The sequence below is a fragment of the Chaetodon trifascialis genome, chromosome 13, assembly GCF_039877785.1.
Source record: "Chaetodon trifascialis isolate fChaTrf1 chromosome 13, fChaTrf1.hap1, whole genome shotgun sequence".
NCBI classification, from domain to species: domain Eukaryota; kingdom Metazoa; phylum Chordata; class Actinopteri; order Chaetodontiformes; family Chaetodontidae; genus Chaetodon; species Chaetodon trifascialis.
Window position 1 is genome coordinate 17,726,293 of NC_092068.1, and position 27,411 is coordinate 17,753,703.

At 39.8% G+C, this 27,411-nt stretch overlaps 3 protein-coding genes across 3 annotated transcripts; 2 read left to right on the forward strand and 1 right to left on the reverse strand.

Annotated features, from left to right (window-relative positions):
- The first annotated feature begins 411 nt into the window (after positions 1-411).
- On the forward strand, positions 412-1,661 carry LOC139341414 (alpha-2A adrenergic receptor-like). The gene has a single exon (XM_070977945.1). It carries the CDS (start codon positions 486-488, stop codon positions 1,659-1,661), a length of 1,176 nt encoding a protein of 391 aa, XP_070834046.1. The 5' UTR covers positions 412-485.
- An 8,020-nt stretch (positions 1,662-9,681) lies between these two features.
- bnip4 (BCL2 interacting protein 4) lies at positions 9,682-13,046 on the forward strand. Its single transcript, XM_070977219.1, has 6 exons — positions 9,682-9,845; positions 10,238-10,409; positions 10,526-10,586; positions 10,773-10,879; positions 11,281-11,430; positions 12,319-13,046. Exons 1-6 carry the CDS (start codon positions 9,803-9,805, stop codon positions 12,359-12,361), a joined length of 576 nt encoding a protein of 191 aa, XP_070833320.1. The 5' UTR covers positions 9,682-9,802; the 3' UTR covers positions 12,362-13,046.
- LOC139341014 (serine/threonine-protein phosphatase 2A 55 kDa regulatory subunit B delta isoform) lies at positions 13,006-18,228 on the reverse strand. Its single transcript, XM_070977218.1, has 10 exons — positions 18,061-18,228; positions 17,792-17,866; positions 17,172-17,269; positions 16,889-17,054; positions 16,649-16,761; positions 16,385-16,562; positions 16,107-16,271; positions 15,514-15,683; positions 14,845-14,936; positions 13,006-14,685 (listed from the first exon to the last, which is right to left on the reverse strand). Exons 1-10 carry the CDS (start codon positions 18,065-18,067, stop codon positions 14,406-14,408), a joined length of 1,344 nt encoding a protein of 447 aa, XP_070833319.1. The 5' UTR covers positions 18,068-18,228; the 3' UTR covers positions 13,006-14,405.
- Positions 18,229-27,411: the final 9,183 nt, after the last annotated feature.

A 27,411-nucleotide genomic window follows, 5' to 3' on the forward strand; every position in this document is an offset into this window, starting at 1 on the left:
ATCCTCAGTTTCAGATCAAGCCATATAAAAGACACGCTCTCCACTTCACGCACAACAGATGAAAAGATCTGCCCGAGCCAGCGTTGTCTGCCATGTACGTCTGTCTCATGAAATGTCTTCCAGGGGACTTAACTGCAAGTTTTTATCCTGAAAGGTTGGTGGATGAACAATTTTTTTCAAGAATATTTTTTTAAATGATCTGATGTGGAAAACTGGGAATAAATCAAAGTTCATTTCCTTATTTTTTTTTGTCTTTTTGATATAAAAGTATACTTTCTTGCAATTTTTCTCTGCTGGCATCTATTTTCTCACTGACTGAGGCAGTAATTTCTTTTGATAATAACATCCAGTAAACAGAAAAGACTAATTTCTCTGATGCTGTGTTCATGAATGGATGATATTAATAGACTGCTGTCAAGCACAGCTTCCAAACCTGCTAACAGGGCACTGTTCAGACAACATCATCGACGCCACAGCTCATCCTGATGAATTGTCTGAACTCCACGACCAGAAATGAGACTTTGCCTGGCACGCACCCTTATACTGTGCAGAGATCTGTGCCTCTAACGATCATGGTGGGTATCCTGATCCTGCTGACTGTGTTTGGAAATGTCATGGTCGTAATTGCTGTGATCACAAGCCGAGCCCTGAGAGCTCCCCAGAACTTGTTTTTAGTCTCTCTGGCATGTGCAGACATCCTGGTTGCCACCTTAGTGATGCCATTCTCCTTAGCGAAGGAATTGATGGGTTACTGGTACTTTGGTAAAGTGTGGTGTGAAATCTACCTGGCTTTGGATGTGCTCTTCTGCACCTCATCCATCATTCACCTGTGTGCCATCAGCTTGGACAGATACTGGTCTGTGACTCAAGCGATTAAGTACAACCTGAGGAGGACGCCACGCAGGATTAAATGCACAGTCTTCATAGTTTGGGTACTGGCAGCCATCATTTCATTCCCTCCGCTGATCACAATGAAAAAGAACAACGGTGAGAAAGACAGTCCTGTATGTGAAATTAGTGAGGAGAAGTGGTACATCATATTCTCCAGCACTGCCTCTTTCTTTGCACCCTGCCTCATCATGATTACAGTGTATGTTAGAATCTACCTGATTGCCAAGAAAAGAACAAGAGACCCGCCAGGTGAAAGGCAAAGAGAATATGGCAATTCAGGCAACCTGGAGAGAAAAGACGAAGATGAGGCGGAGGTGGACGGAAGAAAGGTCGACGGGCTAGACGTGGAGGAGGAACCGTCCTCGTCTGATGGGAACGAAAGCATCCTGTGTTCCCTGATGAAGAAGAGGGGTATGAGAACAACCAAAGTGGCTCAGGTGAAGCTCGGAGAAGCCCCTCTGAAGCCAGAGGTGCAGCCCTGCGTGAGAGGGGGCAGGTGGAAAGGAAGGCAGTACAGAGAGAGGCGCTTCACGTTCGTTCTGGCTGTGGTCATGGGAGTGTTTGTTCTCTGCTGGTTCCCCTTTTTCTTCACGTACACGCTCACTGCTGTGTGCTGCACCTGCTACGTCCCAAAGACATTATTCAAAATGTTTTTCTGGTTTGGTTACTGCAATAGCTCACTTAATCCTGTTATATACACAATATTCAATAATGACTTCAGGAGGTCTTTTAAAAGGATTCTTTGTAAAGGGGACAGAAGAGGTTTATAAATAAGATATTATGGTTTTTCCTCATCTACATTATGGCTCATATCAGTGTACATATTACATTAAAAAGATATCAAAATATATTTATTGAACATTTGAGAAATGTGAAAGTTATTTTGCTTTTGTAAGTGTTTTTTTTTTCAGTTTGTATACCTCCACATCAGCAGATGTTTGTTTTGTAATATTAAATCATGAAGCAAATACTTGCGCAGTTTGTGTAATAGCTTGAATTACACTGCAACGAGTGTGTTTAGACTGACACTGTACAATCGTGACTACATGAATGACACATTTTCTACATATAAAAGTATTTACAGTGAATGTATCACTCAGATTAGTGTGATTTTAGTGGAAAAGAGAAATATTGCAGCTGTCCATTATTTCTGAGAGTAAACTGTGAAAATAACACTGTTGATAACATGAAGGCAGACCTGGAAAACTCACATCACAGCAACTAAATGTCATTCAACCATTCCTCAAACTGACAGCCAAATTGCAGTGCAAGATTGTTTTTTCTTTACTCATGGTCATTGTGCAAAATGTTAACAAATGCTGTAAACAAGCATGACCAATAACTTCATTATGACTGAAAGCTGTGAGTCATGTGGGCAGCAATTATTTGAGAAATGAAATGCCAAAAGGATGCACATTATTTGGAAACTAAGCCTCTCTCCCTCTCCGTATTTACCAAATGAAAGAAAAGCAGATAATCTTAAATGCTACAGTAACACAAACAAAATCGTTATCTCTGCACAACTGTACAAACAATAGGAAGGGCACATGAAAGCAAATTTGAAACGATGGTATCCCCATACCACCAACTATCTCCTACACTCATAACAAGCATGAGAACAAGACAATTATATGAAAAGATAATCATGCCTAGGAGGTACGGGTGGCACAGCAATATTGGTTATCATGAATTATAGCCCTTCATATCAGGATATCATTAAATCATCCCCTGGAGTCAAACAGAAATCGCGCAGTGATAGAAATATGAGTGGCTGCTGCAAATTACACTGTATGGTTAACATCAGCTCATGCTTATCAATGAGTTCCTACACTCTGTCTGATGTCAACATTCCCTGCCTCTTCTCCTTTTCAACACACCTTTCACAACCTTTCTCTATGTCAACTTCAGCTTAACAAATAGACTTTAAGACCAGTATCAGTCCGTGACCCTGAAACAAAGTAAACGCGCCAACCACAGTTGCTGTAAGTTAGCAAACATCTCCACCAATCACCTCTCATATATACAGTAAATGACATAGTGATTCCCATGACTTGCTCTCTGGGAGTCTGGTGTTTTGAGATTCCTGCGGTACACATGTTTGGGTTCAACCATGTCTCTGAGTCTTAAAATACAACATCTATTACTTACCACAAATGGTAGACCTGCTGTATTGCTGAGTTCCCACGAACAATCTGACAAGAGGAGTATTGGAAAACATTGGTATTTGAGGCTTTGTTGCGACAAGAATCCATGCAAGACGAAATAATTACTGCAAGGTTCTTCACTCAGTTGGTATTAACATCTTTAAATGGTGCACTTACACAGAGTGAAATGAAAAACTTGAATAGATTATCATAGTTGGTGGGATATTTGAACAGAAGCAGGCGTATATATTCAGAACAATCAACAACATGAAATATTTAGCACCATAAAATACTTACGAGACATTGTACTTGGCCCTCATCCATGGCACATCACTGTGTCTTAAAAGATTAAAGTGAAGTCATTCCTATCTGAACGCATCCTTTAATTAAAACGACAACTATAATGGAGTCCGCTGCTATGCTTGAGCAGCGGGATGCATACATTACATATTTAAAGCACACACCCGCCAGGCAATAGAGCAATTAAATGTCAAAATACTCATTGGCTCAAAGGAATAATGAAAAGGTAAAAATCATAAAAATTCATCAAGAATTGATGGCAAAAACATTAGTGACATGTTGAATTAATCATGTGCTGCTGAATGTTTTCAAAGCTAATGTCTCAGTGGAATTTGGCTTTCAATCTTCTGTGCCTCACTCCACGTCACTGTAATTATGGTCGGTTACAAATTGTAAACAGTTTTGATATTCTCAGTGTGTACGTACAAACACGTCCACTTTCGCTGTCCGCTGAGACAAGGATTTATTTCCCTCTCTAAAGGCCACTTCAGAGCGTCATGATTTATGCTTGTGACACCACAGCTTATAAAACTGCGCTTCACGAGCTGCTTCTGGCGGGAGTTCCCACAACTTTCACACAGCTCCCCTTCTCCATTTCCTTCTGGTTTCTCCCACATACAGCTCAACAAGTGCTGTTTAAAGCTACTCATTATGAATGTCAAAGAGGCTGGTGAACTTAAGGGCAAGTCGACCAGAGAGAACAGCCTACACGCCAGACACAGAGAGGATCGCACGGAGTCAGACGGAGGCATCAAGACCACACTAACAAGTTTAAATCATAGCTTGTGATGAATAGAGTGTTTTTAATTGAATGTTGGGTCATTCATTATGAATTGAGCCCAATGCGTCCCGCACACCGAGGCATATAATACTTCCTCCCTCTTGAATTGATAAGGATGTGAGATAATCAAATTACACTCTGAGGGATGTAAGCAGCAGGAGGATGCTGTTTAATTTGCCTCATACAATCTCTGTTACTTTCTCAACTCATTCTGCTCACCATTGTAACTATAATGGGATTTTTCTCAATGGAAAGTCTTATTCTAACCCCTAATTTCTTTTTCTTTTTCATTTTAGCAGTATATTAGCTCTTATTTTATAATTATAAAGCAGTTATTAATCCCTTGTTCTGGTTATTAAAGGTTAGGTTATTAAAATTGTAATTCACATTCCGATGCACAACATCTTCCTCGCTTACTACCAATAAGCAGTAATTAAGACATTGATGGAAAACTCTTAGTTAATGGCCTAGTAATTGTGGAATATGGTCATCCAGAATAAGGCATTAATAAGTGCTTTATAATAAAATTAGTTAAAAGTGAACATGTGTACCATAATATAAAATGTCACCAAAGGAAAACATACTCGTCTGAAAGGGGCTCAAGAAGAGCCCATGGGAATGAGGACCCCCTCGGATTTAAGAGGGTCAAAGTGCATGAATGATGTGGAATTTTGTAAATATATCAAACTCATCAACAAATGGAAGTTCACTCTTTCGGGCCAGCCAATATCATGTTTACTCAACAGAAAATTATGAAATGATTAATCCAAACAATCATTAAAATAAATGAACGGGGGGTATTTCACCGTGGATGCTGAATTTACCATCTTTACACAAAATTTCGCTCCAATATGATGTAACTGTACCCATACACAATGTTGGCACAAAATATGTGGGTAACTTATTGGCATCACAATATGAAGGATTAAGATGTTAGTCCATAACTCTCCATCTGAAGTTCCCACAGCAGTTGCTTTGTCCATTGCTTTGTTGGCCAGACTATCTCTGTCTGTTTTGTCTGTTGGGAATATTCTCTAAATATTTGTCTTATTCATCCGTTTTATCCATGACCTTAAACATTTGTCACAATAAGTTAAAATTGAAAAAAAATTGAATGAGTTTGAAAATATTGATTCCTCTTGCTCATTATCATTAGAAGTAGAGATGATCTGCCCTATGTGGAACTCCAAGTGCCATCTACAGCAATACTTTCTATGTTCTGCAGTGAATCCTCATTGATACCAAATTAAGCTCTGGCAAATCTCCTGCTCCGGACACCATAATTCTTCCTTAGCCGTCTTGTCCTGTCTGTTCTATCGATCGTATCCAATTCCAGTCTGGCCTACTCTCTCATGCACAAGCTCCACCACCCCACTCCACCCACATGCTCCTGGATGATGTCAGATACGCACACTCATACACACACACACTCACTTCCGATCAAGCTTACTATCATTGTACTTCTTCTGTCCTCACCAGCAAGCAGCTGCAGACAACAAATCATCCATCAATATGCTGTCAGTTAACACACACCCACACACACAAAGAGCAAGCTATGCCACACTATCAGCTGTGCCCTCTCTATGGCTCATCTACTGCAAGGGTGTCAGTGTTGTCTGTTATACCTCTTGGACAAGGTTTCAGGTAACAAGGCAAACTTGCTGACTACTGCTGTGGACACTGGAATCATAAGTATCAATATATTATCAATATATGACATGCTTATGTCATGTAGCCAGTCATACCGTTCGATACGTGTGCTGTTGGAGTTACCTCTACAGGTCAGCAGGTGGCGCCTCGTGTGGTTAGTTTCCAGGTTACCTGTATTCACGGATGTCCCTCTCTCAAGTATTTGAAATGTAGAAAGCACACAAAAGAGCCTTTTCACGCCTGAAAAGGTAAATCATCATTTTAAAATATATTCAGCATTTCTTTTTTTAAAAATATTGTCTGTGGTCTGTTTGAGTGCTAGTAGAGACACGTTGTCAGGCTAACGTTAGCTGAGTAGGTAAAGTTAGCTAGCAAAATGTTGGTATGCTCATAACGTTAACCTCATTTCAAAAGAGAACCTACTATATTGTTGGTTAGGGAAAACATATAAGGGTTAAATAATACTTTAATTATTTCTACTGTAATGTGACTGACAGTGGATGAGTTGCATATTTTGTATAAAATTATTATTTTTAAGATAACCAAATCATATGGACCCTGTGTAGCTAGCCAGCGTTAGTTAATGCTACTTATGCCCCTTAATCTAACCGTTAGCTAGACGTTTGAACTGATTGCTAGCTACAAAGAGCTAAAATTTGCTTAGGAAAGTTGGAAAAACTCTGCTGGTGGTTTAGCAACACTTCCTGCTGTTTTGAATGTATTTCCACATTCCTCAAAGAGACCTTTATTCCACTGGAACAAAATGTAATCGGTGTATGGTATGTGGCTTATGTCACATATTTAGCATTAGCCTGCAACAAAAATAGCCACTGAAGGTGACAGTTACCTCTGGATTGATTGCAGTACTTTGCAAGCACAACACCAGTGCACTGTTTTAGGGTTTGATCATATTACTGTTAACAAACAAACAAACAAACAAACAAAAATTTAAAAAAAAAAAAAAAAAAGCATAAAGAAATTGAACAACAAAACTTTAATATTTGGCGGTGCTTTCTCTTTGCAAGAGGAACAAGGAGATGAGAAGTTGTTTTTGGCTGGAAATAGGTTAAAAAGCTTCTTTATTGTGTTGAATATTTGTTTCACTTGGATAAAAGATTTGTTAAGGAATCTGGACATGTCTTCAGAACAGTTGTAATTGTTGTCTAAAAAGCTGTGGGTAGCTAGCTCCATGAATCAAAGCAGTGATGATTACGTAGCACTACTCACTAAGACAGCTCATCAACTGGGAGCTATCTCTTCCAAACAAATCAAGCACTGAATCTGGACTTGATTCACTTGCATTTAGTTTCCACACACTTGCATGTAATATTTATCAATTGTATTGTCAGCTATTAATTATCTGGCACCTCTTTTGTCTGACACAGCTCACAGTCCAATCTAGTGTTTGGTACCATCCAGCAGGTGTTCTGGGGAAAGAATATATGGCTTCTCTCTTTGATGGCACATATGAGCCATACACCATGAGGGTATGTCTACAATAAACATCTTAGCATGTTTATTACTGGTAAAAGACAAGAGTCAAGACAGAAAAGAGTGACATTCTGAGAAGATCCACCACGCACAGGGCAGGTGGCTTTGGAGTATTTGAGTTTGTTCTTATGACACGCTGCACCATGATTACTAACATCTTGATCTCAGCAAGTGCATCCTGGCATCCATGGGTTTTTCCACCATGTGGCTGACTACACAAGTGAAAGGAATGTACCAGTGACTAATATTGAATAATAACACTTAGTAATGGTAGATTTTCTTATATAGTTTGATTCTTCGTTATTTTTTTTGTCTGTCTAGCTGATGTAATACCAGATGTGTCTTCTGCTCTGTGATAATGGTAGATTATCTGTGGTGATTGGGGATAGACTTCCAGAACTAATTTCTTGTGTAATTTAATGGCCTGAAGGGGGGCTGGGGGGACTTCCTCCCTGTCATTGAATGGTCTTGTCTAAGCCAGTGCTCATGGCTCTTGTGAGCTCATATGGGAAAAATAAGTTTTCCTATTTTTTGTTTTTGTTTTTTTTTTTCCTCCGTAAAACGTGTTGTTAAAGCCATGTGGCACACGTGAAGTGGCAAATAGCTCAATGTAGCAATGGAAGGGTATTATAACATTGTACAAAGCATTCATTTTGGTACGTGTGCCATCTGGTGTGAGTATTCTTGTAATCAGAGCTGGGATGTGGAGCGGAAAACAACATTCATAACACTTAACAAAATTACTGCCAATATTGCCTCAATTATAAATTCTGAAAGCACGACATGAAAATCTAAACAACTTACACCAACAGAGTATATGGAATTATTTCAGATGTTAGTTGTGATAAATCTTTATGGCTTTTGTTTTTGGAAGAGTTTATTTAGTTGTTATTGAGCAGCATAGATGTATGCACTGTTGACAGAATCAACATCGCTCACGTTTGATCATATTTTTATATGCTGTACTGTGTTGAACAGAGTGATGAGCATAATATCCTCAAGAGGTTATTAGAATATATAGGCTTTATTTTTGGAAAATAAATAAGCATGTGATTCCCACATTTCTACATCTCACAGTTGTTTCTTTGTTTTGAGAACTGGCTCCTGTTTGGCTGACATCCAGTAGTTCCAGTTCTGTACACCATGTTATGTCACTGACTTGAATTTTGGGAAGTTTTGTAGTGATTACTGCGCCTCACAATGCCATATGTATTGATATGTGGTCTCTGAATTGTCTGTCTTTATGGCTTACAAGTGAAATCCAGGGTGTTGCTATGTGCAGTGTTGCAAAAGGCACATTTTCTACATTGCTAGATTGGATAGAAAAAATTATCTTTATTTTTGGCTCAATCAATATGTCGGTCATTGAGACTGTCTGTGTATTATTCTTAATTGACTGTTCTTTCAATTCTGTGACAAAACAGAGAAAATGTTCTTACTATTTAAGGCAAACAGCTCCAGAAAATAGAAAAGGGCTTATTGCAAAGAAACAAAACCCTGATGCAGCACTTAAGGGAATTGAATTAATATCCTTGTTTGTGCAAGCTTTTTTTTTTTTTTTTTAAGGAGGAAAACAGCAGTACAAACTTTTATTAATGGCTACTCTAGTAATTTATCTCTGTTTTAAAATGATCTAGTAAACTCCACATATTCTGTGGTCCATATACATGGTCTACCAGGACGGAGAGCACACCCCAGAATAATAACCCCCCTCAATTGTAGAACTAATTTAATTTTGTCAGAATAATCAGTCATACTAATCTCCATGGTAGCAAACATAATCAAATTTGCCAGCCTCAAATTTGGAGTCGTCTCGTCAAGAAATCACCAACAATAAATAAATGTTTTACCTTGTCAAATTACAGCATGTTGCCAGTCCCTTGTGGAACAGTTAATTAAAAGAAATCTCGAGAAACAAGGTTTTTCTTGGTTAACATTCTTCTACTCTCTTTAGGTCAGGATGCAAGCAAACCAGAAAGCTTTAATTTAATTGCAGACACCTTGAGACTTTTGGACATTGATCAATAGAGGAGTGAACATAAAGATAGTGTAACAGAAACAAAGCGTGCTTACTGCTGAATTAATATTGCATTTCATGTGGCCTTTATTACACAGTACATTGTATGTACTGAGTCAACTCAGAGAAGGGAGAGTTATGAGCCGTGACTGCCATCTGCAGACAGGTGTGAGGAACTGCTGTAATAAATAAGGTTCAATCAAAATGTAAAATAAGCTGACATGAGCAAAAGGCCGCTTTCGTTGATAAACATTATGTTTTATCTAAGCTGCTTTGACACTTGTCAGTCATGTTTATTGAGGTTGTCGGGGAAACGTGTGTGCGAGCACGCGCTGTCTTTCGCTCAGTCTGCGTGCTCTGCGTGCCCATTTCAGAGCCAATCACCTTTCAGATAAACACAATATTGCGTCATTGTTATTGTGGTAGCTGTAGCCTCAGCTGCCTGCAGAGATTTCGCCATCATTTTGCTCTACATTTAGGCCCGTAAAACTGCGTAAACAAGTGGACTCGCAAGATTACACCAGCACAATGTCGCTCCAAAAGGACAATTCTTCGGACGAGAGTTTGCAAGGTAACGTATTAATGACAGAACAGCTTGTAGATCACCAGTGTTGATGCTAGCGTTAGCCGAGTTTAGAAAACACTGGATAACTAACATTATATCAGCTAACCTAGCCTGAGCGAATTTGCTAGATTAAAAATGGACGTTACTACGTTACTTTATCGATCTTTAAGACGTCCAGGGGACTAGAGGACGGCCTAGATAGTTTATGAGGCTTATTAGCAATGTTGTGATATGTAATTACCTTATAACCAGGACAGTCCGTATCTCTTAATTGTTTAACTGTTTTACTGTAGTCCCAGCTTGCGGGGCAGTCCAGGCCTATATAGGCCAGCGATACTGCACTGAATACCCACCAGAGTTGATTACACAGTGTGTAACATCTATGTATTTGATTTAAGGCTCCTGGGTTGAGCTGCATTTCAGTGGCACTGGCTCTCTAACCACCAGCCATCACGGAAGCCAGGAGCAAATCCCCACGTCCATCCAGGAGGGTGACGTGGAGAAAATGCTGCTTGATGCACAGCACGAGTCAGGCAGAAACAGCTCCAGAGGAAGCTCTCAATGCAACAGGTCTGTGGGGGAAAGGGAAGCACAGTTAGTGGTTTTCTTACATGTTGTGTAATATATAAAGTGCCATTCCAAACGTGTGTTTTAAGTGACCAAAGTTGTTGTCTTCTTCACAACAGCCCACTAAGAGCACAGACCCCCCTTCTCCTGTGGAGAGGCTCAGAGGGAAACAGCTCACAGGTATATTTGTTGGAGCCACTGACCTGTATCAAAATCTTTGTGTCAAAGTTACTCAGATACTTATGGAGTGGTTGTTTACTTTGTATGGTGTTTTGCAGCATAGTCTTGTTTTTAAATATCAGTGATGACCAAATGTTGCTGGATGTGCTCTGACAGCACTTGATTGTCCATATTTGGTGTTTTTAGTCAGATGAAGACTTCCAAGAAAGGAGAAAGGAAGTGGAGAACCTGATGAAGAAAAATGCTGACTGGATCTGGGACTGGTCTAGTCGACCTGAGAACAATCCACCAAAGTATGTAGCCACCACTTATTTCGGTAGAGTTTAATGTTTGGTATGAATTTTAATTTTTTTTTGTGATTTCATTGCATTTACCTAACTAAACATAACAATTATAAAGCAAATTGTTGATGTCTATGAACCATGTGAATGCAGTTTGGATTCACAAGTAGGAAAAATGGTAGTATTACAGTCATGGTAAAGGTAACCAGAATAGGAAACTGCGCTAATCTCCTTCAGGTATTATCTAAAGTATATTTATTTTATGCAGTGATTTGTAATGTAATTCATAGAGTGAAATGAAGACTTAAAAAAAGTGATGTCTGTATGAGCAGATGTGTCGGGGTGACATTAGACCGGCACTCATTGATTTTAATGAATTCAAAACAGTGAAAAATTAATGTGCTCCTCTGTAGGGAGTTCCTGCTGAAGTACCCTAAGCGCTCAACCTCTCTCAGCATTAGGAACACCAGCGTCATGAAGAAGGGAGGTGTTCTGTCTGCTGACTTTTTGAAGCTTTTCCTTCCGTCATTAATCATTTCTCACATACTTGCTGTTGGCTTAGGGTAAGCAACATCACTTAACCTATAACTGTGGCAATATGAGGGTATCTGAAAAACTGAAACGCTTAAGAGGAACCTCCAGTGGCAGTTGCAGAGGGATCCTTAAAGATCTGATTTTTGATCACATTCAGTTGATATATATTCTCTTAATTAATGGAAAATTTTGACTTACAGATGAAAAATGTATTTGGTGTATTTGATTTTTGTTCCAAATAATCATACAAGAAAATCGAGACTCATTTCCCTACTGTTCAGAAGCATCGCTGAGGCAAACAGACCTTTAATTGCTTCAACACAACATGAATTATTTAGCAGATCATGTTAGTCTCTTAATTAGACGACCTGTCAATCAAATTGAGAGTGATAGATTCAAGTCTTCTGTTTTGATTTTTGCTGGTGGGTTTTATTTTCATTTGTATCATGCCATTGATAAATCTTAAGCTTACTTCCATGAACCTCTAACATGTGTAGGATAGAAGAGTACAGTATTAAGAGAACAGTATTACCACAACAGAGAAAATTAACACAGAGGACACAATCCTGCTGATGATTGGGTAAATGGTTGGATAGGGAGCCAGTGGCAAGCAATAATGCTTGCAGTATACTCAGGGCTTTGTTCCTAAACATGAGTCCACTTGTCACTCAGTTTGGTTGGTGTCTCCAATATTTTGCCGTAAACATTGCAGAGAACTGAACTTGGTGTACTAGGAAATTGTGCTTATTACCAGTAGGAATGTGTCTCTTGAGTATTACTCAATCGCAATGTCTTCCCTCAACAAGGTTGCTAAAAATACATATTCTGACGCAGATATTTTTTTTCTAGTGACGGTGAAGTATCTTGCTCTCAGCACCATCTTATTTTACATGTTTGTCTCTCTTTCTCTTTTTTAGGATATATATTGGGAAGCGTCTCACCTCCCACAACACCTACTAAGTAGGCCGGTGGTGTGTTGCGACATCACGACACTTTGACGTGACCATCTTGGCATGCCTTAAAATGGGACCTTCTGAATATCAAGGGAGATGTGGCCATGTGACATGGTCCAGTTTGATTAATTACCCCGTCACTCACACCAGCGTGAAGAGTTGAGGATCTGTCATTGCTGTTTCATAGTGCATACTCCTGAACACTACAGTGACCAATCCTCTGCTCCTTGCTGTGTTCCCTGTCCTGGCCTGGAGACGAGTTTCGCTGCTTCCTGCTCCTTAAATCTGCACGTTAGGGAACTGAAGTATACTGTACATCATTGCCTTTTTTTTTGTTTGTTTTTGCAATGGTAAATCAATTCTGATTTAAGATTATATATATCAAGTGATTTTGCAGACCAGCAGTGGATAAAGGAAATTGTTTTGCCTTTTGTTTTGTCTAAGGGATCATTAGCTTAATGTTTAAGTGATTGCACCCAGTATTGATTGCTCTATTAGTGCAATTGTAAATTGTGATTATCAAAAAATCTAATATCTTAATAAGCACAGATATGGTCCATTTTGTTCATCCTACTGAAAATAAACATTGGAAAAAACAGTGGAAACAAAGAGTCGACCATTTATCGAAGTGAAGGAACAGATGCAAATGAACACAATTAAAATTTTATTGAACTTTGGTCAAAATAATAAACAAGTGAATACATTGCCACCATGTTAGGAATCAATGGACAAAGACAATGCATTATTATGTGTTTGTTTTAATGTCATCAGTATATGTTTTGTGTAGTCAACCTTCACTTCTGCATTCATAACTACGGAGATAAGATCCACATTTGCAATATGCGGTTCAAATTTGGGTGACATCCCTAATAAATGAATAAGGGCACATGTATGAGGCCTGTCTGAATTTCCTACTTATTACATGATTCGGAGGCACTATCACATAAACTGTATGGTGTGCAATTTTCCTCCTTTGTATTTTCATAGACAGCCACATATAGCAGCAGTATATGAGGACATAACTCTATAAAATAGGATTTACAAATAATGCACATGAGGTTTGTAAAACGTTTGGGGACATAACTTGTAGCTGTCACTGATAGAAGTAGGTATTAAGGCTGCAGATTCCCTTTGTCCTGGGCCCCATCTTGTGCCATGTAGTTTCCAGCCTGCATCCTAGAACATGGTCAAAAACTAGAAATTAATCTCTTGACACAAAGACATTATCAGTTGTCTCCAACAGTGGTTCTGAAACTGGTAGCCCCAAATAGTATTTCCATAACAAGTTTGCTTGAGATCTGCTCAAAGACAGTGGTGTGACTGGACATTTTTCCACCTCTCTACAACATAAAAACATGCAAAGCAATAAACATGTTTTAATACATACTTCTAAATTTAAAAACACATCTGTAGTTTTAGTTTCTTTTATTATGTGGATGACAAGGTGTACTTGAGTAGATACAGTCAGTGAAATTATGTCACCGTATTGGCTGGGGTAAAGTAAGAGGAGGGAGGGGGAGAAAAGAAACAGGTCCACTTTCCAAATTCATGGCCTCATCCACCAGTAGTTTGGCCTGAATACATGGCCAGTGGGGGAATGTTACAGTTAGGCTTATTGGCCATTAATCCGTGCTTCAGAGGGCCCAAAATCTTTGAGATGATGTTACAGCTTTGACAAGACGTCATTTTAAGGGCTTCCAAGAGTTCTGTCGTTAAATCATGAAATGAAGGCTTAAAATGTCAACACAAACACCAACGTTCAAGAGTTTGACCTCTAGGGAGTGCCATTCCGTCAATTAGACCCCAATTGGGCTTTCTGGGTCAGGGGGGCATGTTGATTGCCCTGGTGCCAAAGGCAAAAACAACCTAAGCTCAGACTCAAAATAAAACAGGCCTATGGATCAACCTCCTGTGGCAAAAAAAGTAGACACGTGCTTTCGAATTCTTCACCAGGAGGACAACGAGGCTGTTTCTTCTTATACAGATAGACAAGTAGTAGGCTTAACTACACAGGTACGGTAAAAGCCCTATCCTCTGGAGCCCCAAATCTTCTAGTTGATTTTGTCCTGGAAAATGTACAAGTTGTTGGTGGCTGCCACAGCTATCACATTATCTTTGGGGTGCCAGGCAGTGTGGAGGATCTTCTTGTTGAAGTCCAGGCTGTCCACGCTGATCTCATCCTTCTTCCTCTTGCCGCCAGTGGACACTTTGCGTGGTTTGAGCGTAGCTCTTGGTTTGCTGCTCTCCCGGGACGCCTCCAGTGTGATGTCCCGCCTGGTGTTGCGGTCAAACATTCGGAAGAAGTTGTTGTAGGAGCCGGTCATGATGGCACTGGTGGAGAGAGAAAATTCAATCTGTAGGTCTACATGAAGATACTGTCACCAGTGGTTGATTTCATATCTTTAATTCAGGAACATAAAACAATATCATACTCTACTATAAGTCAGTAACAGGTGACATGCTATTATGTGCAAGCACAAGGACACTCACCTGTCACTGCCATTCCAGCAGCACTCGAACTTGTCAAAGATGCAGTCATTTTCATACAAGGAGCAGAGCTTACTGCGAAGGTATTCGTGGACCTGAAACAAAACATATTACTCCGCCTAAATATTCACTTGAGCCTGATAACGTGCAAAAGGGCTCATCCCGTGAACACAATACTTGACCCGAGCATTGCACCGTGACCCCATTTTCTCCGTCAGTGAATGAGATCATTCAGTTCGATGAGTTAAGAAGTGCCCTCAGATTGTGTGGATGACCACACACCTGTTAGGCGACTATTTCTGTTACTGTCAAAGAGTTTGTATGTCATTCGATGCATCATATCCTTTTGTATTTCTATAGGATTTTCACTTTCCATGCTGTTAGCTTCAGGAAAATGTTTTGCAAAAATTCTGTGAATTTTTGGATTCAAACAAAACTAGTAATGAAAAAAAAAATAAAATTGGTAATGAAAATGTGTTATTTGGAGGGAAATCCCAATATATTATGGAAATGACAATGTGTAAAACCCTGATAACAGAGTCTATGTAAGATATATCCCCATAAGGCCCAATTTAATCTCAGTCACTTGAATCAGAAAGATCATGTTTACAACACTGCAGCTCTTATTTTGTTTGTTATATTTAAAGTCACTAGATATGTATGTTTATGCACCTGATACGTCTCCACTGGTCTGTTCTCCATGTTGAGGTCCCAAACTTTGACGGAGAGGTAGTCACGTGTCATCATATAGCGTCCGCTGTGACTGAACTTCACGTCCGAGATGGAGGAGATGATCTCAGAGAAAAAGGATCTGCTGCTCGGATCTTCAGGCTCCTCAAAGACTGAAAAACAAAAAAATATTATTCTAAAACGTTCCCTGTGTGGACTTTGTTGGACTACAATAACTCCAAATAAAGAAAATCTCTTCTGTTTTTTAAGCATGTGAAGCAGCATGTTTATCTTTCATAAAACATGATTGAATATTGTCAATGATATACAATCTAAAGCATGTCAAATAATGAGTAACAATCACAAATTTACCACATCCAACAGCCATGTCTGCAAATGTATTCTGTCTAATCAAGTCAAAAAAACCCTTCAAATTATCAATTTTTTGGAACATACAAAATGGAGAAAAGCAAGAAATCTAAATATCAGATAAATTGATGCTAAATCCACAGCTACCACAGTTTGAATCAATTCATTTCCTACTGATAGATTACTTAATTGACCTAACGTTGCAGCACGACAGTGAAGAGACTTACACTTCGAGTGCCTGTCGCAGAGTGCCGCTGCTCGCATGTCACACAGGCGGATGGTGCCTTTGCTACTGCTGTACACAAATACATTGCATTGGTGTGGATGGCACTCAGCAGCTGTGATTACTTCTGTCAGTTCCTCCATGTTGGCGGGCTTGATGTCTACAATATCTGGGAACGCACTGTTAAAGGACCTGCAGTCTTACGTTTCATTATCACACAATGCAGAGATCACTGACCTACAAGACATTGTGTCTAATATCTCTTAAAAAGAAAAAGGATACTAAAACTTCTGTCTGTGATTTCCAAGTGCCATAGATTTATTCTTAGGTCATCTGCAGAGAGGTACGTTTCATGATCACTATTTACAGAAATGGAATTAATGTGATAGGTGTGCGCATTTGCAAAGATCCTCCGTGGGCTTGCTTCTACCATGAGATCCATTGGCATCAGTACTGGTACCTGAAACATACAACGTGCGCTTTTAGTTGATATTTTAAAAAGCTGTGTTCAAAAATGAGACCGGGCTGACGCATGATTAAACATACCCGTAAAGAGGTGATTCTAAAGGGGTCTCTGAGTCGTCCATCTTCATCTTTCAGGTTGTAACCTTCTGCCCGTTTATCTCTTTCACTTATTTTCCACAATTTGATAGTTTTATCTGACGCAAACAGACGAAAAAGTTGTTAAACTTAGAGGGAAAGAACTACGTGATCGGGATCAAGTTAGGTCACACAGATTCAAACTGTAGCTGTAATAATCCAAACACTTGAACAGTAAACTCTTACCATTTGTCGAAAGTAGAAAGTGAGCAGCATTTTGTTGGGGTAGCCATCTTATTTTATTAATTTTTTCCTCAATTTCTAAACTTTTCAAATAGTCAAATTCTGGCTCGTGACTCTGAAAAGTGCTATAGACGTTGTACTCCCCACGCAGGTGTGGACGATTCTTAGACTGAAAATAAAGTCACAAGATACACATACATTGTCATTGCAACACACAGTCAGAGTATAACTTCTGCCATAATGCTGTGCATGAAGGTGCTCATCTCTTATTTCATATGGATCTTACCTCCTGTTCATGTTGAAATATCACTACTCTGCCTCCTTTATCTCCTGTTGCAAGCAATTCTCCAGAATAGTTGAATTCAACTGTTGAGATTATGTCAGCTGGAAACAGACATCAATCAGACTGAATTAGTCTTAATGGCTCAGCTTTCCGGATGATAGCTGTGTTGACAGCTAGAATAATGCTACTGTGCAAGACTGCAGGCTGGTGGTTATGTCATTATTCTGAAATGAAGCATCCGGCACACTGACAGCCAAACACGCACAACACGTACACCCATTCATGTATGAATGAATGAAAACAAGCATGATGTCACTCGACAATTTATGGACGCAGCACATTTACGTCACGGACACGGTCGCTCCCCTTTAATAGCCTAGCCACCACCTAGCATACAGCTAGCTAGCGACATACAGTAATTTACAAAGGAAAGGGCGTTTGTGCAACAGATCCACAAACCGACTTACACCAATCACGACAGCTTCCTTATATCAAAGCCTGTTCAACCACATAAGTTAGCTATCGTGCGTCTCATGTAAAGCCCCCCAGAGCATCATCATCAGACCACCTAGCTAGCTACCCACCGTTTTAGCCTAGCCGCCAAGCTAACGTTAGCTACATACCTTCCGCAACATCTTCATCTATCGCTCCTTTCACTTGAGAGAAACACCACTGAAAATCATTTCCTCCTGCAACTCCTGTAAAAAGAACACAGCGTTAGTTTGTGTCTGATTGGCGTTTCGCCTGCCGATAAAATGACCTGACAGTGACACAGTTTGACAACTAGCAACTTAGCTTGCCAGCGCTAACGTTGGCTAGCTAACTTGCAGATTCAGGCCATCACACACACCAAGTGAGGTGGGTCCTTTTCCTCCCTTCAAAAGTAGCTTACCCGCCATTGCTTCATGTAGCAGCTCTTGCTGTACACAGCTTCCAATACCTAATCAACCAATGCGGCTTGCTCGGGGAAATAGATAGCATCCACAATCAGTGTGAAGACTCGGGTCCAGATCTGTCAAGACCACGGAAATTATCCGTGATTTTTTTCTTCCAAAATGGCGCACAGTACATGGAGAAATGACGTCATGCACACATGCCACATCCTGGCTCCATCCATCCTCCGGAGCATCACACTATCAGATGTGCACTGACTCCTTCTTCTCTATGCATTCAACTTTATTTCCTTACATTACACATAAGTACCTGCTTATTGAGCCTAAAGCCAAGTCGGCTGTGGGACAAAAACTCAGACATGTAGCTACACATCAGGATGTGGGTGTTCTAATTAAAGCTGAAGCAAATCAAATAAGCAAAAACTAGCCAGCATAAACATGTTCATTGGCCAGGTATATTTCATAAATGGTATTTACATAAAATGAGTGATTTCTAAAGCCCTTGCAGAGATACAAGCAAAACACAAACTTCTCTAACAAATTACACTTTTCGTGGTGAAACTTCATTTTTATTATCACTGCTTTGGTCGTTGCCGATGGGAAATATGAAGTGTATCCAAACTCCAAATTGTGACACCTTACAAGCACCCCGGCTTGTATTGCATGGTCGGTGGGTGACATCTAGTGGGGAAATGATGAATATCCGCTTGATTTTTGCTGGGCTTGAACAGCTGTCACTCCCTCCACAGACACTACAACAGAAACCTTTGGTACATTCTGGTCCTTCAGGATATGGTCTGTTAAACCTGACTCCTCAAAGTTCACTCAAAACAAACACAAATAGTGTTAAAATGTTGAAATGCACTCTATCTATCTATCTATCTATCTATCTATCTATCTATCTATCTATCTATCTATCTATCTATCTATCTATCTATCTATCTATCTATCTATCTATCTATCTATCTATCTATCATACATGATTATAAAAATAAAAACTAGATATTTGCAGTATTTTGTATGATTCAGTCTGTCAACCCAGCACTTTCATAGCATGCTATCAATCATTTTGTACTGTTTCCATCAAATGGTGGATGTCACACGAGGGAACAAACTTTTCAAATTCTGCTCAGAATCTTTCAGAAAGCCTCGTATTACTCCCCGTTTTTGCGAGCATGCGCTCAAAATCACAGTGCAAAAATATATATATACAAAAATAGATGGTAGAGTCGTGGAAGTTGTTTTTAGTTTTATGCTTATTTTCCTGTAAACAACACTCTCTGAAGGGTTGGAGTTGTCAGGAACTGGGAGGAGAAGGATAGCCCATAGGGGCTGATTGTGCAATAAAAAAGTCACATTCCAAAACAAAAAAAATGGCAAATGCTGATGAAGTGTGAGAATATGTAATATCTGGGCCACATTTCAGTGGATAAAATAGAATAAACAGAGATATGTTCTTTTTAGTACACCAGTTGATAGAAACGCATTTCTCGAATAAACTGTATACTAATTTTGCTGAGATGTGCAAGCAGGTCCTTTGTTTGCTTAGTTGCTTACATATTCTTGTTTTACTCTTTATCCTAAAATAGCCTTGTGGCCCAGGAGTGGTCATTAACAAATAATGATTGTTTTTTAAATATTACAGGTCACGTGTTTTTGAAGCCAGCTAATGACCTGCGCTGACTTTAGATAACTGTGATTATGGGCTCTAGGTAACTACTGCACTGTGTTAGTTACAATACCCTGTATTGTCTCTTTTTTTGTGTACTGCACCTGCAGATTGTCCTGGAGGTGGCAAGTGAATAAATAGGGATGCACCCGGAAAGACCTGGACCAAACCACACCAAAATCTTCTCCCCGGTGTGTCCCGAGCTCCACATCCCTCTCATCACTCACACAGCATCCCTTAGGGAGAAGCAGAGCAGAGGCCTGGAGGTTAGGAAGCTTACTGTATATCTATATCTGTATCTATATTTAAAGGTGGGCCAACTTGTACCTGCAGTATAGTAACAATTGGATGGTCTAAGACTATTCATAGAAATGGAAACGCATGCATAGATATTTGACATAATATGACATAAGAATGCGACATTAACAACCTTGTAAGGCGTTTTAATTTGTGTAATTGGTGTACATTATGCACATTGCAGGTGTTCTCTAAAATACTTCTGACATAGTTAACCACAACATTTTACACCTACTTGTGTATGATCCCATTTGTGCTTAGTAGATGTGGGATGCTCACTTTAAATTAAAACTCGATGGTTCAACAGTGTTTTGTAAAACCATCATTATTTTACGAACCACTTGAACCTCTAAAGCATCCTTGGCTTCTACATGAGGGGCCCTTTGTAGTTCCACACAGCAGCAAATGGGTTTTCAGGGGTTTTTACTTTCAGCTCTGACTGAAATTGTGAAGCTGTCTGATGAGACAGTGCAGATATTGGTGTGGGTATAGATGCTGTACTTAACAGCCAGATGAGAATAAAGGATCCTGAATACTGCTTCTTAAATTCTAATTACTGAAAGAAGCATGTTTGACTTTTACTTAAATTTTACTTGCGTTCCAGAATCAGTTTTGTTTATATATTATACTTAGAAATTAAAGTGAAAAAAAATGCTGCCTGGGCTAATGATGCCCTATTAAAGACATAACACACTGTTTGTATTCACCGTCACAGTGTGGAGGAGAAACATTTGACTCAAGCCCAATTTGTGATTTGCTAAACGCTAAAGCTTAATTGCTGTGTACATTAGATTTTTCACATTTTCACAAGTTCAGTGTTGTGTCTATGACTGTGTGTGTGCGCGCTGCCGTAGCTTCATCAGGTATAAGGAGAGGTGTTGACTTTATTCCGAGCCTCCAGTAACACCACTGACTCTGATAGTTCCCCATCCCTGTGGGAATTCATTATAAGACAGCTAGAGGCTGCTTGTGGATGGTTACTGTGCTGCCCGTATGTTAACTTGTCGCTATCGCGCAAGGCAAACATGTGGTGCAGCTGCTTTCTCTGGCTGTGGGCAACCTGGAGAGATTGATTGGTGAGCCTTCTGTTTTATCCAGGATCAGGGCCACATTCAGTAGACATGGTGCCTCCGGAGAAGCAGCCATTTTCCCCAGAAAATATGGCTCATTACCAGCACACACAAAATGAAGGTATATTGACTTTTTAACATCTTACAACACACCTATTCCTGAGCTGTTTAACAACAAGCATTAGTTATCCTGGAAATGTTTACTCCGTTTTATTCTCATGCATTCTCTTTTGACTAAATCACTCAACACGCTGCGACTGTCCTCATCTGTTTCAGTTTGAATTTACACCCAGACGCACACACGTAAATACCCATACACACAAACATACCCTTCCCCCACGTTTGGCCCATCAGACAGTTTTTAGCACAAACCATTGGCCAGTGGATGTGTCTGCCCTGCTCTGGGGCATAAGCTCTGTCCAGACCCTCAGTCTTAACTCTCTCTCTCTCTCTCTCACACACACACACACACACACACACACACACACACACACACACACACACACACACACACACACTCATACACACAAACAGCAAAGACAAACACAATCAATTATTCAAGACTCTTGTTTTGGCTCATGTGTTTTTTTTTTTTCTTATTATTTCTGTTCTGTTGTTTCTATAGCATCCTCTGGCAACCTAACAGCCAAGAGGCCCGATGAGTGAGATATGAGGCCTGATGACTTGAGGTCTGTGTACGTCTTTGTAATTTAGATGGCCGAGTATAATTTGCATGCAGAGCCTTCAACGTTGTCTCATTGTCTGAAGGAGATTATCCTTGCGGCATTCCACAACTGAGGGTTGTCAAAGACCTGCCTTGGAAGACAAACCTTTGTCTCCGTGTTTATTTCCCCCATGAGTGGAAATTTTCTGTCTAGTTAAACCTCAAACTGAAGCACACCAGCGACCAGTGTAAATCTGTCCTTTACTTTGTATTATTTCTGTACCAGTTGTGCCTCTTTGGTAAGGCTCTACATATGCATGATGCAGTGGATATGGTATGTTTTACATACAGGGACTGTCATTCTTCAGTGTGCAAATTTGTGCACTAGATGGCACTATGGCACTTATTATTCAACGCCAGCAGATAATTTCCATTTTGGAGGATAAGTGAGGGCTGCTGACACAAGTGATGATCACAAACTGCTTGTTTTCCCCGAGCTGGCATTGATAATATCACGAAGAACTCCGCATGCACTCACATTTATTAATTAACTGTATTGACCTTTAAGCGCAAAGCAATTGTTTTGACTTTGACGGCCAGAGTTTGAAGTCAAATATATAGAAAAATACTGAATCGCAGCAGTGCAGATCGCTGAAGTTTTCAATTTGTCTCCGAGTCTACTCGAACTTGACAGATACAAGATTTAGAAAAGAAAAAAGCTCAAGTGAACATCAAACAAAATGTACTCTCCTGAATCAATGAAAACAGAAAAGAATCACATTGAGGAGAAATATTAGATGTGAATCCTTGCAGCAATGATGTCCTTGTAACAGATCATATTGTAAATAAGATGGGTTAAATTGCACTTGTAGCTTCCCTCCAAACAGTCAGGTTATTCTCTCAGGGGGACCAGAGAGTGCTGCAGACTCTTGCTCTAATAACGCAAGACAATGAGATCCCAGCTCATAACATAGGCCTCCACTATATAGAACAAGTATTGGGGGCTTAGCAGCTAATAAAGTGGCAAGTCTTCAAATCCATGTCAGAAGAGCAGAGTGCCACAGGGACCTTTCATAACACTTGTATGTGCGGGTTCAACTGCAGTGTAAAGGTTACACATCCACATTGCACTGATCTAACCTGATGAGTTGCCTTAAGCCCCACAAATTTCAAGGCTGTGTTTCTTATTTAAAGAAGCAGAAGTGAATAAGTCTCTCACTCTCTGAAAGATGACAGGCGAAGACGGGACTGCAGAATGAATGTTAGGAGCGCACGGAGCAGTGAAAAAATTCAGATATCCCTGTTAAATTCAATTACGTTCTGATTTTCTCGTCTCTCGTTTAAGCTTGTCGTCCCGCATGTTTCGTATGGAAGGTCATTTTATTTTTCAAATTGAGTGAAAATTATAATATACATCTGTTTTGTTGATTGAATCATGTTGCCCTTTGAGTTCACAAAACACAGTTTCAGTAATTAGCCTTGATTGCCTGGTCTGTGTTTCATAAATGGTCTCTCCCGCTTTCTCTCTAGTGAACCTGTCCTTCACTTGAGCACAGACACTCCTCCAGCATTTCCACCCACTTTGTTTGTGACTCTTTGATCCACAGTATTCCAGTTAAAGTTACACCCATGTGCTGCAAGTTGAAACTTTCAGCATTGTTGCTCAGGGGAACCTTATACCCGTGGCGCCTTCTGCTTTTGTCCTTCCCTTTAGCAACAGAACTCTCCTATGGTCCCGGACAAAAGACTACTCACGACACCATTTTATGATCTCTGTGATGATACCGTTTCCTTCTCCTGCTCGCATGTTACCTTGGTCTGCCTGGCTAATCCGAAATGTTAATGTCAAAAAAAAAAACAACAACATCGTTAAGGGTTCTCCCTTGAGACAATTGTTGATTTTGGAGAAAAGGTTGATGAAGTAAGGAATGGCAAACAAGAAAAACTATTTAGATAAGTGCTTCTTCTATGTGATGCACACAAAAAATACATGATTTCACCAAGTTGTACTTGAAACCAAAACTCTCATTTCTGTTTTTTTCTTCCAGTTAAATTGATGTGTGTCAGCTGGACTGCACTCATAATGCTCATTGTGTACAGCGGATGACTGTGTTTGTCCACATGTACACATAGAGCACATAAAAATTTGCTAGTATGTGTTCTAGAATTACGTGTGCATGTTGAGCAACAGTTAAAAACACAATGTAATCTGTTGTAGAAAACACTTAAAGACAGGAACAACAAATATAGTATATTAAAGTATAGTGCAAAGTGCTGCAATGTCTTGCCTCTCCAGTCTGTCTAATCACTATGTGAGTGAAACATTCATGGTACACTAGATCAGTTCAATATTTAATTTCTCAACAAAGACTACATGATGGAACAGATGCTCAAACTTTGTATGTTTCTCAGGAGAGCAAAACTCACTTTCACAGAAACTATTGACTACAGAGATTGTGATTGTGTACAGGCTTTGTGTTGACTTCTTTAGGCTCTTCACCTATGCACTAAACGTACAGTCGCAGATAAAAAATATGTTCAAACATGCTAAGCGTGCATAGTGAGTCACTGCTCAAACCATGGGCTGAATACTTCAGTTGTTTACATCCAGGGGCACTGAAAACTCATGTGCGGAACCACATTAGTGATGCACCAAGGTTAGCCTTTGCCTCCATGTCACATTTCAAGTGAAAATTTGACTTGGCATGTTTACATAGGATTTCTTCATCTCCTTTTTAAACCCCTATGGGCAAGCTGAAGGTGAGGGGAACTAAGATTATTATCCCCCGTTTCTCTGAGGAGCTTTTCTCTATGCACACCCTCACAGATGTCGACATTTGGTTAGGCGGTGTACATAGAAGCCCCAGATTATCTGCCGTTTCAGGAAGTCTGTTTAGCTAAAGTTAGGAGTGGTTACTTTCCTGCACCCTCCTAATTTACCCTTGTGTTTTGCTACCTGGGGACCCCCGTGCTTAGTCATACATCTGTGTTAAAGAGCAAGTAAGAGAAGAAATATTGGAAATTGAATATTGCTGTCCATTCAGAACTATTGGTCTTGGTTGTAATGATGTTAGTCACATCAATAGGCTCCACTTGTGCAGACCTAGTCGCAGGAAGCGTAACAGATGGTGCACTATATGTCATAATGCTATAAAATCCAACAGGAATTGACAATTGAAATCCCACCCTGGAGTTTGCCTCTTTTAGCTTTGGCATAATCTTCTCAGGATTTCAATTGCAAAGTCAAAGAGAATAGTCTAGCACACGGGGACTAGTTATCTGGGGCAAATGCGGTCTAAGGTTGACAATGCAAAGGCTATGTTTATGTGCATCACACTTGCTATATACTGACTGTTTCCCAGAGAGCAAGAACATCCTCCCCTGAATTCTATTCCTCTTCCCACGTCCCAGTGCTGCCGTGGAAAGTAGGCCAAGTGAGCACCAGGGCGTTGCTTTTTTAAGATGATCAGTTTGTCAGTGTGTTTTTGTGTGTGCTCAGGACAGCTATTCATGTGGCTTGACTCTGTAGAACAAAGACCAGCATTATACAATTTGCAGCACTTCCAATAGCAAGGAAAAGGGAGAGGTTGGAAAATAGGGACAGGACAAGTGTGGATGAAACAAAGACAAAATCTGGCTTGTACTCTAATTCATTTACTTCCTCTTTTCCACCTCTTTGTTGCAGCAAAAAGGTCCCTTGCCAGTAACACTCCTCTGCAGGATCATACTGTACTCGAGCTGGCATGGATTATTTTTAGCTATTGCTGTGCAGCTTTCACCTTGACTCGCTCTGTCTTGACATCATAATTAACATTTCTGTTAATAGTAACACAGTTCAATATTAATAAGGATCTCTGACTAAAATCAAAATTCAGCCGTAAAGCTGTTATGAATTGTGCTGCATTGCTCATGTATGAGACACCTTGCCAATCACCATCACATTTGTATCCCTTAATGATGGTAATCCCTGTGGTAAGGTAAATTAGATGCACTGATGCAACATGTAGAAAATATACATTTTGATGTGAGTGACTTGAGGATTATCGGACTCCTGCAGGTCGGGCCAGTATCACTATAAGTTGGCAGTAGCTCCATCACAGGGGTCAACAGGCAAATTAAAGTTCTCTTGAGGACTGAGGCAAGGCTGCCCGCCTGTGTGGTCATGCACACGCACATGCGCTCTAAAAAAAACAGCAAGGTTAAAGCTGATGCCTCTCGTTTTGGAGGCCACATTGCCCAATGCAACACGTGCCCATATCATACTTATTGATGAGATTTTTAAATGACCTTCAAAGTGGGATATATTTTATTTTTTTTTTTGCAGCCGTTTTGCTGAGTGTCACAGTCCGTTTGACATTAGAGCGCCTATATTATATGTTAATATGCTCCGATTTAGGGCTGAATAATCACATTTACCACACGTCCATCAACGTCACTGAGGTGATAAGTTTCTTCTTTTTTTTTTTTTTTTAAATAAAGATTTTTAGATTGGCCTACAAAGCAGTGATGGACACAATCAAGACGGGGCTGTGTGGGAGCGAAGGTATGCTGGATATTTGGTCATGTGTATTTTGGTCTAAATTTCCAGGGGATATTTTAGATGTTAATAGCCCTGAAGTGGTCTCGGTTTCTTATTTAATTTCTCTCGCCTTCTTTAAATGTAATTCGCCCACAGACTGCGCCGCGAGGCTCTAAACCGCGCAGAAACTCTCTCATCATTTCCACAGCAGAATGGAAATGCAAATCGTGCGCACGGGCAATGCCCTTGACAGAACTCACCACTGCACACAATTAACATGAGCACTCTGACAGAAGTTAGTGACGAAATGTGAGGTCACACCAGCTGTATGGCGGATAATGTGGTTTGTTTGTTTGTTTGGCACAGTCCCACATGAAGCGCATTTAAAAAGTTACACACGTGGACTCTATAATAATTATTAGAATAATAATAGTAATAATAATGTGGCTTGTGCGTAATTTTGTTATTTTACTGAATGGAAAACATCAACGCGCTCTGCTCTCCTTAATCTATTTCCTCTATAGATATGTATTTTTATTTACTTTATTTTTTTTTTAATTGTCTGAATACTTGTCAGCAATTTTCGAAAGAATTCTCATACAAAAATATCGTTTTATTCTTTGATATAATTTGTCCTGAACCCAACCATTTTCTTGGCCGCTCTGGGGGCTGTGGAGGGGGGCTGTTAGATAAACCTATGTTGAGATTTAGCTATCTTGTCACTGAAGAACACAGCTGCCTCATATCGACACAATGATCTCAAGTGTAACCAACGAGGGGCGCTGTCCGTCTATCAGCTATAACTACTTGACACGAATAGCCCACATGATTGATCTCATCACTCTTGGCCATTTGTGTTTTCCCCCTATAATTAAAAATAACGCGTAAACTGTATTTTAATATGATATTTCAATATGTCATGTCGAATTCCGGACGTGCATTTATTAGGCCTAACGTTAATCGCTGCTGGAAACAAAGTTTTCAAGGAGGCTCTCATTATAATGGAGAATCAAGCGTTTTACTCATTTAATTTCAAAAAGATTAATTAATTATAAATGTCTCATTTTTCACAGTGAAGCGAAAAAAAAAAAATCTCAAAACACACGCGTAAACTGAAGTTGATCTTTTGAC

Coding starts and splice junctions, on each gene's coding strand:
- LOC139341414 (XM_070977945.1), top strand. CDS start 486: ATGAATTGTCTGAACTCCACGACCAGAAATGAGACTTTGCCTGGCACG.
- bnip4 (XM_070977219.1), top strand. CDS start 9,803: ATGTCGCTCCAAAAGGACAATTCTTCGGACGAGAGTTTGCAAG. Junction 10,880..11,280: donor CCTGAGAACAATCCACCAAA/GTATGTAGCCAC, acceptor GCTCCTCTGTAG/GGAGTTCCTGCTGAAGTACC. Junction 11,431..12,318: donor ATACTTGCTGTTGGCTTAGG/GTAAGCAACATC, acceptor TCTCTTTTTTAG/GATATATATTGGGAAGCGTC.
- LOC139341014 (XM_070977218.1), bottom strand. Junction 17,270..17,791: donor AGATGAAGATGTTGCGGAAG/GTATGTAGCTAA, acceptor GTCTGTTTCCAG/CTGACATAATCTCAACAGTT. Junction 17,055..17,171: donor TATTTCAACATGAACAGGAG/GTAAGATCCATA, acceptor CTTTATTTTCAG/TCTAAGAATCGTCCACACCT.